At 40.5% G+C, this 15,621-nt stretch overlaps 1 protein-coding gene across 1 annotated transcript; it reads left to right on the top strand.

The window, feature by feature from the left end:
* The first annotated feature begins 1,718 nt into the window (after positions 1-1,718).
* LOC5571070 lies at positions 1,719-7,497 on the top strand. Its single transcript, XM_001659460.2, has 2 exons — positions 1,719-1,871; positions 6,920-7,497. The coding sequence occupies exons 1-2, from the start codon at positions 1,822-1,824 to the stop codon at positions 7,017-7,019; spliced, it is 150 nt and encodes a 49-aa protein (XP_001659510.2). The 5' UTR covers positions 1,719-1,821; the 3' UTR covers positions 7,020-7,497.
* Positions 7,498-15,621: the final 8,124 nt, after the last annotated feature.

The following is a 15,621-nucleotide window of genomic DNA, read 5'->3' on the forward strand; positions in this document are numbered from 1 at the left end:
GGGAACAATTCAAAAAATGAAACAAATTGGTGCAACCGTTTTTGAGTAATGGACATTTATGTTTCTGCTGCCACTCCGTCCGAAAAAGTTCTTGAAAACTTCCAAAAAACATCATTTTGTGTTTTTGACATTTCTTGGAGACAACTCAATCGATTTAAATATTTTTTTAGAGAAGCTTCTTATTGTTCTTTTTTGATAAATTAGCTAAAAACAAAATGGCGACCAAAGAAATTTTGTTTGTGAAATGTCGGTTCCCCTAAGAATATCGGAATATCTTCAAAACCAATATCGACATAGATTCTGAAACTAGAAGAGTTGTTTGAGAATCTGTGAAAAAAATGGTGAAATATATTGAGAAAAAGAAAAGTTATCGTGATTTGAATATTTTTTTCTGGTAAAAAAAAAGAAGCTGCCGGTAGAGGAGTTATGTGTCTCCCAAACTTACAAATAGACAAGCAGGAAAAAATCTTGTAATGAAGAGACCCTAATTGACAATTTGTAAACGTTCCTTCCCATTCTGTGTATTGATAGAGGTATTATGTTTAAAGTTGATTTCAATGTTTTTATTTTTCATTAAAATAACGCGTTTTTATTGCAAATATTCGTTCCTCTGTTATTTAATCTGATTCATCTAATAATTGCGGGCTCCGAATTATGAAGGCTTTCAGGCCAAATTTCAGCCACTGATTTGTCTCTTTTGAAAGCACATTTCACCTCTATTTTGAAAATTTCCATGTTCACCGTAAAATCAATTGCTTTTCAATAATGGGTAAGCAAAGAAAAATATCCTAATAAAGTTCATAAACATCTTTTTGTTTTTTTTTTTGCTTAAGTAGTCTGGCTAGAAAAAGAAAACAACTTTTGCTGTTTGGAGACCGCTTTTATCTCTGCATCCTCCACAAATGTCACGGGAATGAATGTTTGTTAGTGGAATGGGAAGGAAGAGTCGCAGGATTCTCAATTTGAGGAAACAATATTGAGACTAGTTTAGACATCGATTTTTTGAACGTTTTTGCCACTCTGATTTCTTTCACAAAATTGGTCACAATAATTGGTGAACTATATTCCTTAAAGTGCTATGAATTCAAATAATTACTTCTCTCAAATGGAGCCAAACCTCAGACCAAATAAACTGATCTGAAGAAAAACGGTTACAATGACTCAAGTATTTACTTAATGTTTGAAGTATTGAAAATTTTAATTTTTAAATAATCAGAAAAATTCTCATCAAACATTAAAAGATTTGATAAAGAAATTCAGAATCGCTGAGAGGTTTTTTCCAAAGAAGTACAAGATTTCACTTCAAAAGTAATAGAACTGATCTTAAATCACGTAGAATAGTTTTTTTTTTCTAAGATCTTAACTCCTATCTCTCCTAAGAGCTTTTTCTCATTATACATCTTTTCAAATTTGTATAGAGCGTAGACTTTAGTCAAACCTCTTCTTCGAAAAAGACTACATAAGCCTTTAATGGCTTCGATAAAGTAGGTTGAAGTTTAAAAAGGGTAAATCTATAATCCACTTTCATTCAATTATTCGATTATTCGAATTAAAACAGAGTTCACAGCTTTTGCCGAAAGCCGTGCAACGAAACGTAGGAACCAGTTTCGTTGGTTTTGAATAACATGTTTTCAATGTGTCTCTCCGTGTGTAGATTGCGCTCATCCGCATACACATAGATCGGACTGGGCTGGAGGGTATAAATAGGACCTACGTGTTGTTCGTCAGGCATCATTTCTACAGTGGATCTAGTAGTGGATCATTTCTCATTTTGTTGAAATTGGTTCTTCCTTACCTGGAAGCAAATAGATATTGGTGTCAATGTTATTGGTAAAGTCAGACTCAGCGTTGAAATTCATTCCGTCTGTAAGGTAATTATCGAGACCGGGTCAAAGGTTCTATACTGGTGTTCTTGGGATCTTCTGTGCGAAGGATACTCTGAACGAGACGAGAAGATGCTGTGCTGTGTGTATCGTTAAGTGAAAGCATGTGAAATGATAGTTCAGTGAAGGTTTTTGAGCAAAAGTTTGTCAACGTGACCGTTTGCAGTTACCTTGCATGAATCTGGTTTATCATATTATATCTACGGAGTCAACGTCATAATGAACATTTACCTGTTGTGTTTGCTGCGTCTCCCTCGCTGGTTAGACCGGTATTCAAATTTTTACTGATGTGCATTACAAAGGTTTACAACTCTCGTTAATGAATAATGCAGTCCCAAACAGGCTGATGCAATAAGCTGGTTAAATTTCGTCAGGAAAGATCCCAAGGTGGCCCCAAAAAAAAAGTTGAGCCATCAATCGAAATCCAATATCTGCAAACTTCCTACACGAGCAGCGGTTCCATACGTGATACATCCCCACGCGCGGATTGGCTGACGAAGAAAGGTTGATGAGATAATGAGGCAAACACTGTTCAAACCTTTGTTTATGTTCAAACCGGTTTGTTCGAAATTGCGATCGACAAGGATAACTGCTCTTTCCATCAGAAGATAACAAACAAAAAAACAATGCTTTTTGCTTCCGAGATTGCTGTTTATCGACACAAAACCGTCGGTTCTGAGCAAGTTTAGCATTCAGATATGACTCATCACGGAAAGACCACCAGAAACGACGAGTTTCTATTTAGGTGTATCTGTGTAGTTTGACACTGTTCAGAGATATCATGTAAATTATGAATATTCATACATACTCTAAGTAGATGAAAAACCGAATTTAGTACTATACCATTTAATTCCACTAGAGTTTGTATCCTTTGACAGATACGCGTATTTCGACTCAACTGTAAGGCCGTCTTCAGTGTCGTGTACTAGACTCGACTTATACTCTGTCAATTCGGAAATCTTTTGTTATATGTTAAACATTTAAAATTGATCACAGTTTGAACGCAAACGACCGAACAGAGATTGAATGAAATCAATAACTTGTGATTGTTATTAACTTAGATTGTATGGTTAGAGTTGAAGTATGCTTTGATAAGTATTCTAATAATTCATTGTTGTGTAAACGTAATTAGGAAAGTGTAGGCAAAATTGCTAAATATTAAAAACATAACGACCAAAAAAGTCAGTGTTTACTGCCAGATTAGTATTTGTCATACAGAAACAACAGTTTTCTGTCGAATATCAACAACAGTATCTTGTCAGCAGATCTGTTGGAAAACCCAAGTAACCAAATGGCACTTTAATTCGCCGTGCTAATGTAGAGCTGTTATACAGTTCGCAAGCTCTATATTAGCTTGGGAATTTGGAATTCAGGAATTCTTCGAAGGATTTATTAAACAAAATCTTGATATTTTTTCAGACACTTTTCCTGACATTCTTCCAGTTATTTTTGCTTCTTATTTATCCGGAAGCTCTTGCAGTGTTTGCTTTTTTATCTCAAAATTTACTGAAAATTTTAACTTCAAAATCTAGAACTTGTTATGATTGGTTTAGAGTTTTCTGAGCAATACCACCATGTTTTTTTTTCTTAGGATCCGAAAAAAATAGTTGATTTTTAATCGTGAACTCTCCTAGGCAAATTAACTCTATACATAGAAGATAATAATAATTTTTCATCAGCTCTTCTATGGACAACTCTTAAGTTTGTCAAAGCAGTTTACAGGAAAATCCAATAAGTCACTGCTATATTTAGATTTTATATGAGATTTTTACTTTTATTGACCTTGTTGTTTACAAATTGCATGTAAAAGTGCAAAAGAAAAGTACGATTTTTGTAAAGAGCGCCATTATTGTAAATAAGGAATCCTACGTATTTTTAGCAGTTTTACACTCTTCGTCATGGGGGGTTTTGTCGACCAAATCTTCTGGAATTCTGAAGTAAGATGCGCTTATATGTTAAAAGTATTGATGAAAAATTTATACTAAATAGGTTTTAGAAAAGCACTCATGACGAAGAGAAGCCACCGAACAACAAGTCATCCTAACGGGTGTTCAATAAAAAATGATATTTTTTTTCAGTCATGTAGTAAAATAATTGTTTTAACTAATTTGTATTTTTTTATTAAAAACATAATCTTTATTCTTCAAAAAACATCAATGAATATTGGAGAAGGGGTATTGGTCAGCCGTACGACGCAACTTAGTCGCGATGCTCTAACAAAAGCGCTGGACACCACTGACGTCCATTTTCCGGATACCTCGTGGTCAACTGTTTCGTATCCTTGGCCCGCCAATTATTGTTGTACACTAGGCCACGGAGGGAGTCGAAAAAATCCTCAATGGGAAGGCACTGGGGCAAGTTGGTCGAGGTCCTTTCTTTCGGCATGTACGTCGTTGCATAAAATCGTACAACACGTTCGCGAAGTGCTTGCTGTTTCGACGCCATCTTCGATTGAACTGACAGCACCGAGCGAAAAGAAACGTGCCACCCTATGCAAACCATTTTTAGGGAATCCAGAGAGCAATTCTATTATAGAGAAAAAAACGCTCTCTACTTTAATCACAGGAAGGTATTGAAATCGTTATTTTTTTTACTGAACACCCGTTATTCCATAAGCAACAATTTCAAGGATTGCCGAAGAATTATCTCTGTAATCTTTAAAGATTTGACCAGGAATGTAAACAAGGCCATCTTTTTAATTTTTTTTTCCAGGCGATTCTCATTGAATTTCTCCAGATATTCTTATACTATTTCAATATTGGAATAAAGCAGTTTTTAGGTATGAGGAATTTCTCCAGCATTCTAATATCCCTACAAGTAGTTCAACAATTTCTAATACTGCAGTATTACAGTAATATCTAGGACCAAAAGATGCGTCATAAAATATCATGTTCATTCTTTTTTTTTAAATAACGTGGCTTACGCATTGCACACATTTCCTGAATATGCGCTATAACATCCCGGATATGATGGCATGGATGATGCCATTTCAAAAAACTTTATTGGATATTGGTTGCCTTGAAAAATCAAGATTAGAAGTATGTTATAACAATTACTGACAACAGAATGTACGATCGCGAGCAATTTACATATACCAGTTTATGTAATGGCAGGAATTTCATGAAATTTATTGTTTTTAACAATTATGCCAAACGACATTTCGCTAAACGGGGTAGACTTATTGGAATTAATTTACGAAGTTCTCCTGCTTCTGTAAGATCTACTTTCAATAATTATTAAAAAGAATTTCAACAGCGTTTCCTGTAGTAATTATTTCCGAGATTTACCCAAAAGAGTCCTACAAGAAATCCGTTTTAACATACATTTGGAACTATTTCAGAGATTCCTCAAAGAATTCAACCAGGGATTCTTTCAGGTCATCTTGCATAAATCTCTGATGGTTTTGGTAGATCTAAGAAATATCCTTAAAATACATGAACTCTGATACAATGCGAAAAAGTATCGAGAAATGCTCGAAGTAGGCTATGAAGGAACTTAGCCAAAATTCGTGATGGAAGTCATGATGTTGTTCCTTCTCCAACACCTTGAGGAATATCTGGAAGGAAAAAATATCTCAGAAGATCCCTTGTGTCAGCAGAAATATCTGGAAGAATTGCTTGAGGAACCTCTACAGAAATCCCAAGATCAAATCCTGGGAGAATTCCTTTAAGATTTTTTTGCTTGGTGTGCACTTATTTAGGGTGTCGACTCGATTTTGATAATGACATTCATTGACATTCTAGACGATTTTAAGAAAAAATCCAAAAATCTGGTAATTTTATCGAATACAAATTTACTGTAGCTTCATTTAAAGTGGGTCAAAATCGTGTCTCATCGTCGAAAACTAGTATCCTTAACCTAATAAATAATACCTTTTAAAGATTTCTTCCGGTGAACTGGACTGACTGGATTCAAAGAACATATTACCGAATCATATGGAATCATATGGAGTTTATAGGTAGTCGACATACTGTTATTGAGAGACGTTAGAAGGAATCCTGAAGTTTTTCATGGATGAAACGCTACGTATAATAGAACTTTCTTGGCAATTTCGCCGATATATCATTCATACTTTTTCCCTGGGAGGGAGGCACCGATACTACACACGAAATATGACACATTTTTTTTTCAAACTGCAAGAAAACTCCAGCTTGCCAACGACAATCAAGGCAGACTTGATGAAAATCGCTAGTTTTCTTTTGTTGTGTACCTTCGAACTTTTCGGACAAACATGAAAAAAGGGCCAAAGTTTTCTATACATTTTATTTTCGTTTTTATTAGAAAAAGTAAAATTATGCGTATTTGAATACTTTATATTCAATCAGAATAAAAGGTGCTATCGTGACATTACTTTTGAATAGGCATGAATAGCTTATCAATCGTTTTTTTGTCACATTTGATGATATGCAAAAATCTGTTTTGATCAATTACGCGCTTTTTCCATGTTGGTCCGTTGTTTAAGATCCGGGCTCACAGTGACAGTTCGTGACAGCAGAATCTCGGCTCACTATGACGTACAGAAATTTCGTATCGGTTTCTCCCTCCCAGCTTTTTCCCATCGGGAAACTGTTGAATAGACTCGTTACTTAGCCATGAAATAGAACTAAGTCGTAACTACTTTACTCACTGACAAACAAAAAGGAGGTTAAATGTTAGGATTTATGCAAAATTCATAAATTAATATTTCACATCGTTCGAGGTTATTCCATCATTCCGGCTTGTCATCTTCATGGTATCATAGTCGCTCATAGCTAATAGCGTTCTTCGACAATGGTATTATGATATTCTATGCCCAGGGAAGTCAAGGAAATTTTCTACTGGAGCAGACCCTACACGTAACGAAAATAGTGTATTATGTTTCAGTTTCAAATCTACCATAATATAAAGATTTTCATTCCCATCTTTTCTTAGTCTTCCATGCCACACTCACGATACGCACAGCTCTCAGCAAAATCAATTTCGCCAGTAGTCATAGTAATCAAAAGTTTGACTGTCCTAATCACCAATGTACTTCTACCAATCCCTCCAAATTGCAGGCTGATCAACAACCTTAGCCTTCGCAAAGGTAGCCGTACAGGAAACTCAGGCAACCCGCTGGAATTCCAAGTGCTCACCCAGATTCAGTACGTGCCCTGAACAGACGGAACGCAAAGCAGCAGTCCACCGTTTCCATCGTAAAACCTGAACCGCTAAGCAAATCGAGAGAACCACAAAGACAAAAGACAAGCCAGCAAAATGGTGCAAGAGTCCAAGATCCGAAGCATGGGCGGCCAAACCAACGGCAGCAGCAACGGCTCATCGATGTACCGCCAGCCAGAGAAATCATCGGCCAATTTCGGTAGTAGCATTCAAAAGATGAAAATGACCAGCACAGGGTCCCCATTCGGCAGTGCGAAATCCAACGACCCAGGCAAAACGGCGACCAATTCGGCCGTCTGGGGTCAGTTCAAAAGTCGCGACCAGTTCGTTAGTATGCATTTTTCGTAGATGCAATCGGTTCGTTTCGCGATGAAATGAGCGGGTTGTGGAGAAAAGTCATGTTGTGATAGGGTTGACGTTAGTTTTAAAGCAAAAACAAAGTTATTTAAATATTCAAAATTGATTTCGAAAGGCAGCTGACTTAGAAACTATTCAATAATCCGAAAGCTTATGAAAAAGAATGACCTATGTAACCATAAATTTTCTATACGAGATGATCTTTTTGCAACCAGACCCTGAGAATATAACTAATATAAGGAAGTGTGGGGATGCCATGCCATCGACGACCCACTAAAACTAGAATTATGCTCTGTATGTGGTATACAGAGTGCACAGACATTTGTGTTTATTCTGCGCGGCGTATGAGATGAGACGAGTCGAATGAAGTGACAATTGACTCGCTCCCATTTGATTAACATAATTCGTCTCACGTCACTCGCGGTGAAAGCGGCTCGTCTCGATTCACACGCCGCGCAGAATAAGCACAATTACCCTTGGCCTCAATCACTATGAAGAAAAGCGGTTGCACGTCCATCTGGTGGAAGAAGGTGAGATGAGGGCGCCCATAGCAAGAATGATCCTAATCGTTGCAAGCCACTGTTTTTTTTTATTTTCTCGATTTCATGCGCTTTTTGAATAGCGCCCAAACCGTTGATTTTAGCGATAAAGTTTGTTCGGAGAAGTTTCTTGGTATATCAAAGCGCAACTTTTGACGAAAAAAGTTTTGTGATCAATCCACCTAGCAGTGAGATAGAAAAACTATTTTTTCAAAACATTTAGATAGACATATGGTGTCTTCGGCAAAGTTGTAGAATTATCAATTTGAAACAACTTTGTCGAAGACACAATTTTTCTATCTCTTATATTTTTTGAGATATATGCCGTTGTATGTGAATGGCCCCTAAAAATCATATATTTTATCATAACTTTTTTCAAAGATTTTTAACATTTTTTGTGTTTTCTACAAAGTTGTTTGTCATAAAAAAACCCGTGTTTTTTCTAAACATATCATCACTCTATCTTTTGAAATAACAAAGTTATTCATGAATTACTCTTTTTTCAAGGGGTAGTTTAGGCCTCTATAACTGGCTTCGGCGCAAAATGGCGCATACAACTCTTACAAATCATGAAAGTACCATATCTCCCCTTTTGGCAGTTGATAAAAACTTTTGTCTATAAGCGTCTTTGTATGGGTTTTTACTATCATACAAATAAGCCTTATTAAAACGATCTTGACTGATAATTCTTTTTCCTTAAGAGATAGAGAGGTGCGATGTTCAGCAAAAACACGCGTTTTAAGATGTTTAACAACTTTGTAGAAGATATGAAAAATGTTACGGTTTGGGAGCTTGTTTGAATGTTTTGAATGTTTTGAAAAAATAGTTTTTCTATCTCACTGCTAGGTGGATTGATCACAAAACTTTTTTCGTCAAAAGTTGCGCTTTAATAAACCAAGAAACTTCTCCGAACAAACTATATCGCTAAAATCAACGGTTTGGGAGCTATTCAAAAAGCGCATGAAATCGAGAAAATAAAACACAGTCCAGTCCCGCTATCTGCTCGAAACCCTTGGCGACGATTCTAGCCTTGTATCGTACCGCACGCTCGTCTTCGTCGTCCTTGATGCGAAAAAACCATTTAGTTTTCAACGGCTTCACGTTGTCAGGGCATGGTCACAACTGCCACATCTGGTTCTTCTCCATCGACAGCGGCTTGTCCTGCATGGCTTTCAGCCACTCTTCACGGTCGTCACGACTCAGCGCCTCCCGGTAGGTCTCAGGAACATCTACAGCAGAGGAAAATGCGGCAGAGGTTGTTCGAAAAACAGTGAAAAAGCAACTTACCTGATAACTTGCGCCCGTTCGCTGCGCCTCGCCCTAAGCATCGCGTCCATCTGTTTGAGAAGAGAGCGCGGCGGTAGTTGGTTCAGCAATCTCGTACTCCTCGGAATTGTCGTTATTTTCGTGATAGCTGTCCTCATCATCATCGGCGACCTCTTCTGGCACCGTTTCATCAGCTGGTCTAGCTTTAATTACCAGCTCGTCTACTAGTTCTACTTCCCCCTCTTGCTCGTACGATGGTAGCACTACTAAAGGTTTCTCAATTTTCCTCATATCAGAAGCGTACGGGAAACAGTTCTCGTCGAAACGACCGTCACGAGCAACGCTGCTGTTGGACTGTTGGACAGTTCACCAAGTACAAAACCGTTCATCAGTGTCCGATTGAATCGCTCGGTCACACCATTCTGCTGAGGCGACGTGAAGGCGACGGTGGCTGCGGTTTGGATGCCCTTCTTCTTATAAAAGCCTTTCTGCGCTGTAGAACCATACTCACGGTCCACAATAAGCTTCAAGATCTTCAATCCAAACTGTGCGGCTACAAGGGCCTCGTCCCACGGAACAGGCTGGGGGAACTGTATGACGACCACCGATCAACGTTGATATATGACCTCTGCGACGACTTCAATATGACAATTCTCAACACTGGGGAAGTTACACGAGTGGCACCTCCAGCTCAAGATGGAAGTCCTAGGGATAGCCGTTTAGACCTCTCAATATGTTCAAGCTCGTTATCGCTGGATTGTTCATGGAGGGTAATCCAGGATCCCCATGGTAGCGATCACTTGCCGATCGTAGTTTCAATTTCCAATGGAACACAACAGTCTCCATCCATCGATCTCGCCTACGACCTCACGAAACACATTGACTAGGGAAAGTACGCGGAAACAATCATAGGGCGCTTGCAGCAAACAAAAGTGTGCCCAACGGCTCCCTTTGATTTTGCTGGGTAACGCTTTGAAACGAAAAACAGGTTACAGAACGTTTCCCAGCAAAATCAAATGGGTCCGTTGGGCACACTAAACAAAGGCTGCAAGTGCCCTATTGATGGAGAACAAGCGGTACAAGTACTTCCTCCATTGGAAGAGTATCGATTTTTATCCGAGTTGATTCTCAACAGCGCGATTCAAGCACAACGCCGTCCTATGCCAGGTCCGTCGGTTCGTAAAAAGCCTCCCAATCCGTGGTGGGATGACGAGTGTAAGGAACTCTTTCGCGAGAAATCCGCCGCGTTTAAAGACTTTCGGAAACGTGGTTCAATTGACAACTATGAGCGCTATTCTTCCCTTGAACGCAAGTTTAAAAGCTTGGTGAAAGCGAAGAAAGGCGGTTATTGGCGTCATTTTGTGGAAGGATTATCGCGTGAGACCTCGTTAAGAACGCTTTGGACCGTCGGAAGAAGAATGCGAAATACATCGTCAGTTAATGAGGATCGAGAGAGTTCTCCTCGGTGGATTATCGATTTCGCTAAGAAAGTTTGTCCGGATTCCGTTCCTGTTGATCGCGTGCGTCGAGATATTCCGGTGGATAGGGACGCCATAGACAGACCGTTTTCGATAGTTGAATTCTCACTTGCTCTCCTTTCATGTAATAATTCCGCTCCAGGAATGGATCGAATCAAGCTCAATTTGCTTAAGGGCCTCCCTGACGTCGCAAAGAGGCGCCTATTGAACTTGTTTAATCACTTTCTGGAGTGTAACATTGTTCCGGATGACTGGAGGCAGGTGAGAGTAATAGCCATCAAAAAACCCGGTAAACCCGCGTCGAACTATAATTCGTACCGTCCAATTGCGATGCTGTCGTGTATTCGCAAGTTGTTAGAAAAGATGATTCTCTTTCGACTGGATTGAATCGAATGGCATGCTGTCAGATACGCAGTTTGGTTTTCGCAGAGCCAAAGGAACAAACGACTGTCTTGCGCTGCTTTCTTCTGAAATTCAACTTTCCTTTGCCAAAAAGGAGCAGATGGGTTCAGTGTTTTTGGATATTAAGGGTGCTTTTGACTCAGTTTGTGTTGATGTCCTTTCCGACAAACTCCACGCAAGTGGCCTTTCATCAATTTTGAACAATTTTTTGTTCAATTTGTTGTCCGAGAAGCAAATTAGTTTTACTCATAGCAACTTGTCAGTTTCACGAATTAGCTACATGGGTCTTCCCCAGGGATCATGTCTGAGTCCCCTTCTTTATAATTTTTATATGAGAGACATTGATGACTGTCTCATGGAAAATTGCTCGTTAAGACAGCTTGCAGACGACTGTGTTGTTTCTGTCACAGGATCAACAGCAGCTGAACTACGAGGACCCTTACAAGGTACTCTGGACAATTTGTCTACTTGGGCCTTAAAGCTGGGTATCGAATTCTCTGCAGAGAAAACTGAGATAGTTGTCTTTTCAAAGAAACACAAACCTGCCAAGTTTCCACTTACACTCATGGGTAAGACAATCAATAGCATGTATTCTAAATATCTCGGGGTCTGGTTCGACGCCAAATGCACCTGGGGGAAACACATTGCGTATCTGACACAGAAATGCCAAAAACGAATCAACTTCATGCGAACTATAACCGGAACATGGTGGGGAGCCCATCCGGAAGATCTGATCAAGCTGTACCAAACAACCATCTTGTCGGTCTTAGAGTATGGTAGCTTTTGTTTTCAATCCGCGGCGAAAACAAATATGCTGAAGATTCAGCGGATTCAGTACCGTTGTCTTCGCATCGCGCTAGGCTGCATGAACTCGACTCACACAATGAGTGTAGAGGTACTTGCAGGAGCCCCTGACAGATCGTTTCGCGGGGTTAACACTCAGGTTCCTTATCCGTTGTGAAATTCTCAATCCATTGGTTATTGAAAACTTCGAAAAGCTGCTTGAACATAACCCTCAAACTCGTTTCATGAGTGTGTACTACTGGTACATGACGCTGGAGGTCAGCCCATCTTCGGTTAACACCAATCGTGACAACTTCCTAGACTTCGACTGTTCCACTGTAGTATTTGATTTGTCCATGAAGCAAGATATCCATGGTATACCAGATCACTTTCGTTCAAAGTTTATCCCTCCCATGTTTGCAAGTAAATTCGGGCATGTCAGCGAGAACCGACAGTTCTTCACTGTTGGGTCAAAAATGGATTATATCACTGGTTTTGGTGTTTACAACGTTTTTCATAACGCCTCCTTCATGCTTCAAAAGCCATGTTCTGTATATGTTGCTGAGCTAGCAGCTATACATTACACCTTAGAGTACATCAGTTCTCTCCCACCCGAGCACTTCTTCATTTTTTCCGACAGTCTAAGCTCTCTGGAGGCTGTTCGATCAATGAAGCCGGTGAAGCACTCAGCGTACTTCCTGAATAGAATACGCCAAGCATTGAGTGCTTTGTCAAATCGCTCTTACACTATTACCCTAGCTTGGGTCCCTTCCCATTGCTCCATTCCGGGCAATGAGAAAGCGGACTCTCTGGCTAAGGTAGGCGCTAAAGAAGGCGATGTTTACGAGCGTCAAATCGCCTTCGATGATTTTTTGCATTGGCCCGTCGGGAGACCTTGATCAGCTGGCAACAGAAATGGAGAGACGGTGAAATGGGTTAGGGGTTGGGCATGAGCCGTGATTTCATTCGTGTCATGTGTCGGCTTATGTCCAATCACTATTCGTTAAGCGCGCATACCCACCGTATTGGGCTCTCAGAAAGCAATCTCTGTGTTTGCGGCGTGGCTTACCAGGATATCGAACATGTCGTATGGGGATGCGGTGAGCATCGTAGCATCAGATCTGATCTGACTGAAACTCTCCGGATCCGAGGAAGACAGCAGAAACCTGTTAGGGAAGTGTTGGCGGGCCTTGATTTGGAATATATTAATTTTATTTACCTGTTTTTGAAGCGTATCAATATCCGAGTTTGATTGTCGTTCGTTCCCTGTCTTTCGTTTTCCTCAATCAATTTGTCCTCTTCTCGTTGTGTCTCCCACAAACCGTTTCTGTTTAGTTTCGTTACAGATCTGGATATCCTATCCCATCAACATAAAAATCTAAATAGCTTAAGAAATCCCGAAAAATTATTTCCTTTGCTGTTGTATAGATGTATTCACTAACCTTAAAACTTCCCCATACTAACATAGTTATTAAAATAAATAAAATGTAAACAATGTAAAAAAAGAAAAGATTTCGGCTCTGTGATGCCCTACGGCACCTGATGGAAAGCTCAGCAAACGAATTAAGTAAAAAAAAGGGCCTCGTACTCTTGGAACCTCTCGAAGACTTTCGACTTCCGTTTCATCAGGTAGATCATGGCGAAGTGCGTCTTGTCGTCGATGAACGAAACAAAATATCTCGATCCGTCCCAGACCGGCGGATTGATGGAGCCACAAACTTCCGAATGAATGCGCTCAAGGGGCCGCTTTGCTCGCGAACGTGTGCCATCGAAAGGTTCTCGACACTATTTACCCTGGACACAGGCATCGCAGAATCGATTCTGTCCCGGGGCTTGAAGTCCACGCCAGTTGCCAACTGGTTCTGCACCATATTGGCCATGCCACCTTGGCCGAGATGCCCCAGGCGACGATGCCACAGATCGCTTCGTTCTACCTGACAAACGTTAGCAGTTGAGCCACTCGCCTTTATTTCGATCTCGTACAGTTTGCTCCTCATCGGAACGGTAACGATGATTTCTTCATCCTTCTTGAGTACCGCTTCTTTCTTGAGAAACAGCACCTCGACGCCAGTAGCAGCCAGCTTTTTTACCGCCAGCAGATTGTCTCGAAGGTCCGCCACGTAGAGCACCTTACGCATGGTCATGGGGACATCACGGTTGCTCATGCCGTTAATCACGCCTTCTTCCTTTGCGGTGGTTTATTACCACCGGGCACGGAAACTTTTCTACCACGTTGAAAACGTCATTAATTTCAAATGGTCGCTCGCCGCGGAGTCCAATTTGAGATTGATGACGTTGCATTTCGACATGGTTGGCGCATCGAGGTTCGCCAGCACCTACCTTCTTTTTGCAGTCCTTTTTCATGTGACCGATTTGACCGCACTTGTGGCATTTTCCATTGAATTTGCCACCATGCTTCCATTGGTGACCCACAAATGCCGCCGGTCGATCCTCAGCGGTCGTTGCTTGACCAAATCCAAATTGAGGTCGTCTTCGTTAGTATTTTCGAGCGCGGGGATCGTACGAGTCTGGCAAGCTTAGGAACAACTGGGACACCAAATCTCCGTCCAACAGTTTTGCACTGACCGTTTTGAGTTGCCTTACCTAATCGTCGAACACCAACAGGTGGGACCGCATCGATGCTGCCTCCTTCATCCGTAGGTGACTAAGCTGTTTTCGCAGTAGCGTCTGACTGGCCACAGACTTTTTGGCGAAAGTGTCGCCCAAGCTTGATCACATCTCCTTTGCACTGCCTTTGTCCCGGACGATTTCCAGGACCTTATCCGCCAGGAATACAACGATGAAACTTTTCGCTTTCCGGTCGGCCTCATCAAAAATCATCGCTTCAGCTTCTGGCTCATCTTCCTTCAAGGTCCGCAGTACACCAGCCGCATCCAAGAACATCTTCACGCGCAAACTACAATATCTCGAATCCCGGTCCACCGGAATAAGGGGGATTCCGTGCGCAGCTATCTTCGGGCGCTCATAACCTCTTGTAGGTAGCAGAAAAACACACGGTTTACAACTATTTTTTTAAGATAAAGTAACAGCTTGATGGTTGATTTGGAACTAATCAAGCAGATTTGTTTTTTCGATTAAATTCTTATTTGTTTTCATTTGGGCTTTAACAAAAAAAAATTCAATCATTAATAGTTTGACCCAGGAGTCCTTCAGCTTTGTTTCTCTTTTAATAATTTTGGTATTGGACTTGTTTAATGATTTACATTACTTTACATTTTGCTGCCCCTACTCGCATAACAGTCCCATTTATATAGGAAATCCCATAGAAGATGGGACTGTTATGCGAGTATGGGCAGTTTGGCTGTTTGGAGCTCCGGTATTATTTTTTTTTAAATTGATAACCTAACTACTGACTACAATTTACAAAACAAAAATTTGATAACCTAAGGGGGTGCGACTATAGCGCGGACGACCTGTTGGTCTGATGTGCGGCAACGAGTCCTGTACCTCTCGATAGACTCACTAAAGCGATCTTCGAGAATTTGTATCTCGGCCAGACGGTGGACCTCAGAATTTCGCATTCTCCAAGGGGCGTTCTGGGCCATTCTCAGAAACTTGTTCTGAACCCTCTGAAGTTTTAGATGGTGTGATTTAGCGCAGCTCTCCCAGATCGGCATACCGTACTTGATCACGGGACGGATGATTTGTTTGTAGACAGCAAGCTTGTTCTTTCGGGACAATGTCGACCTTCGGTTTATGAGGGGTTACAACATTCGCAGCATCGTGCTGCACCTCGTGGCCCTTTTGTCGACA

This window comes from Aedes aegypti, chromosome 3 (assembly GCF_002204515.2).
Source record: "Aedes aegypti strain LVP_AGWG chromosome 3, AaegL5.0 Primary Assembly, whole genome shotgun sequence".
In the NCBI taxonomy this organism is placed as follows: Eukaryota; Metazoa; Arthropoda; class Insecta; order Diptera; family Culicidae; genus Aedes; species Aedes aegypti.

Excerpts from the sequence above, each read along its gene's own strand:
- LOC5571070 (XM_001659460.2), top strand. The coding sequence starts at position 1,822 with ATGTTATTGGTAAAGTCAGACTCAGCGTTGAAATTCATTCCGTCTGTA. Across the intron at positions 1,872-6,919 it reads AAATTCATTCCGTCTGTAAG|GCTGATCAACAACCTTAGCC; the intron begins GTAATTATCGAG and ends TCCAAATTGCAG.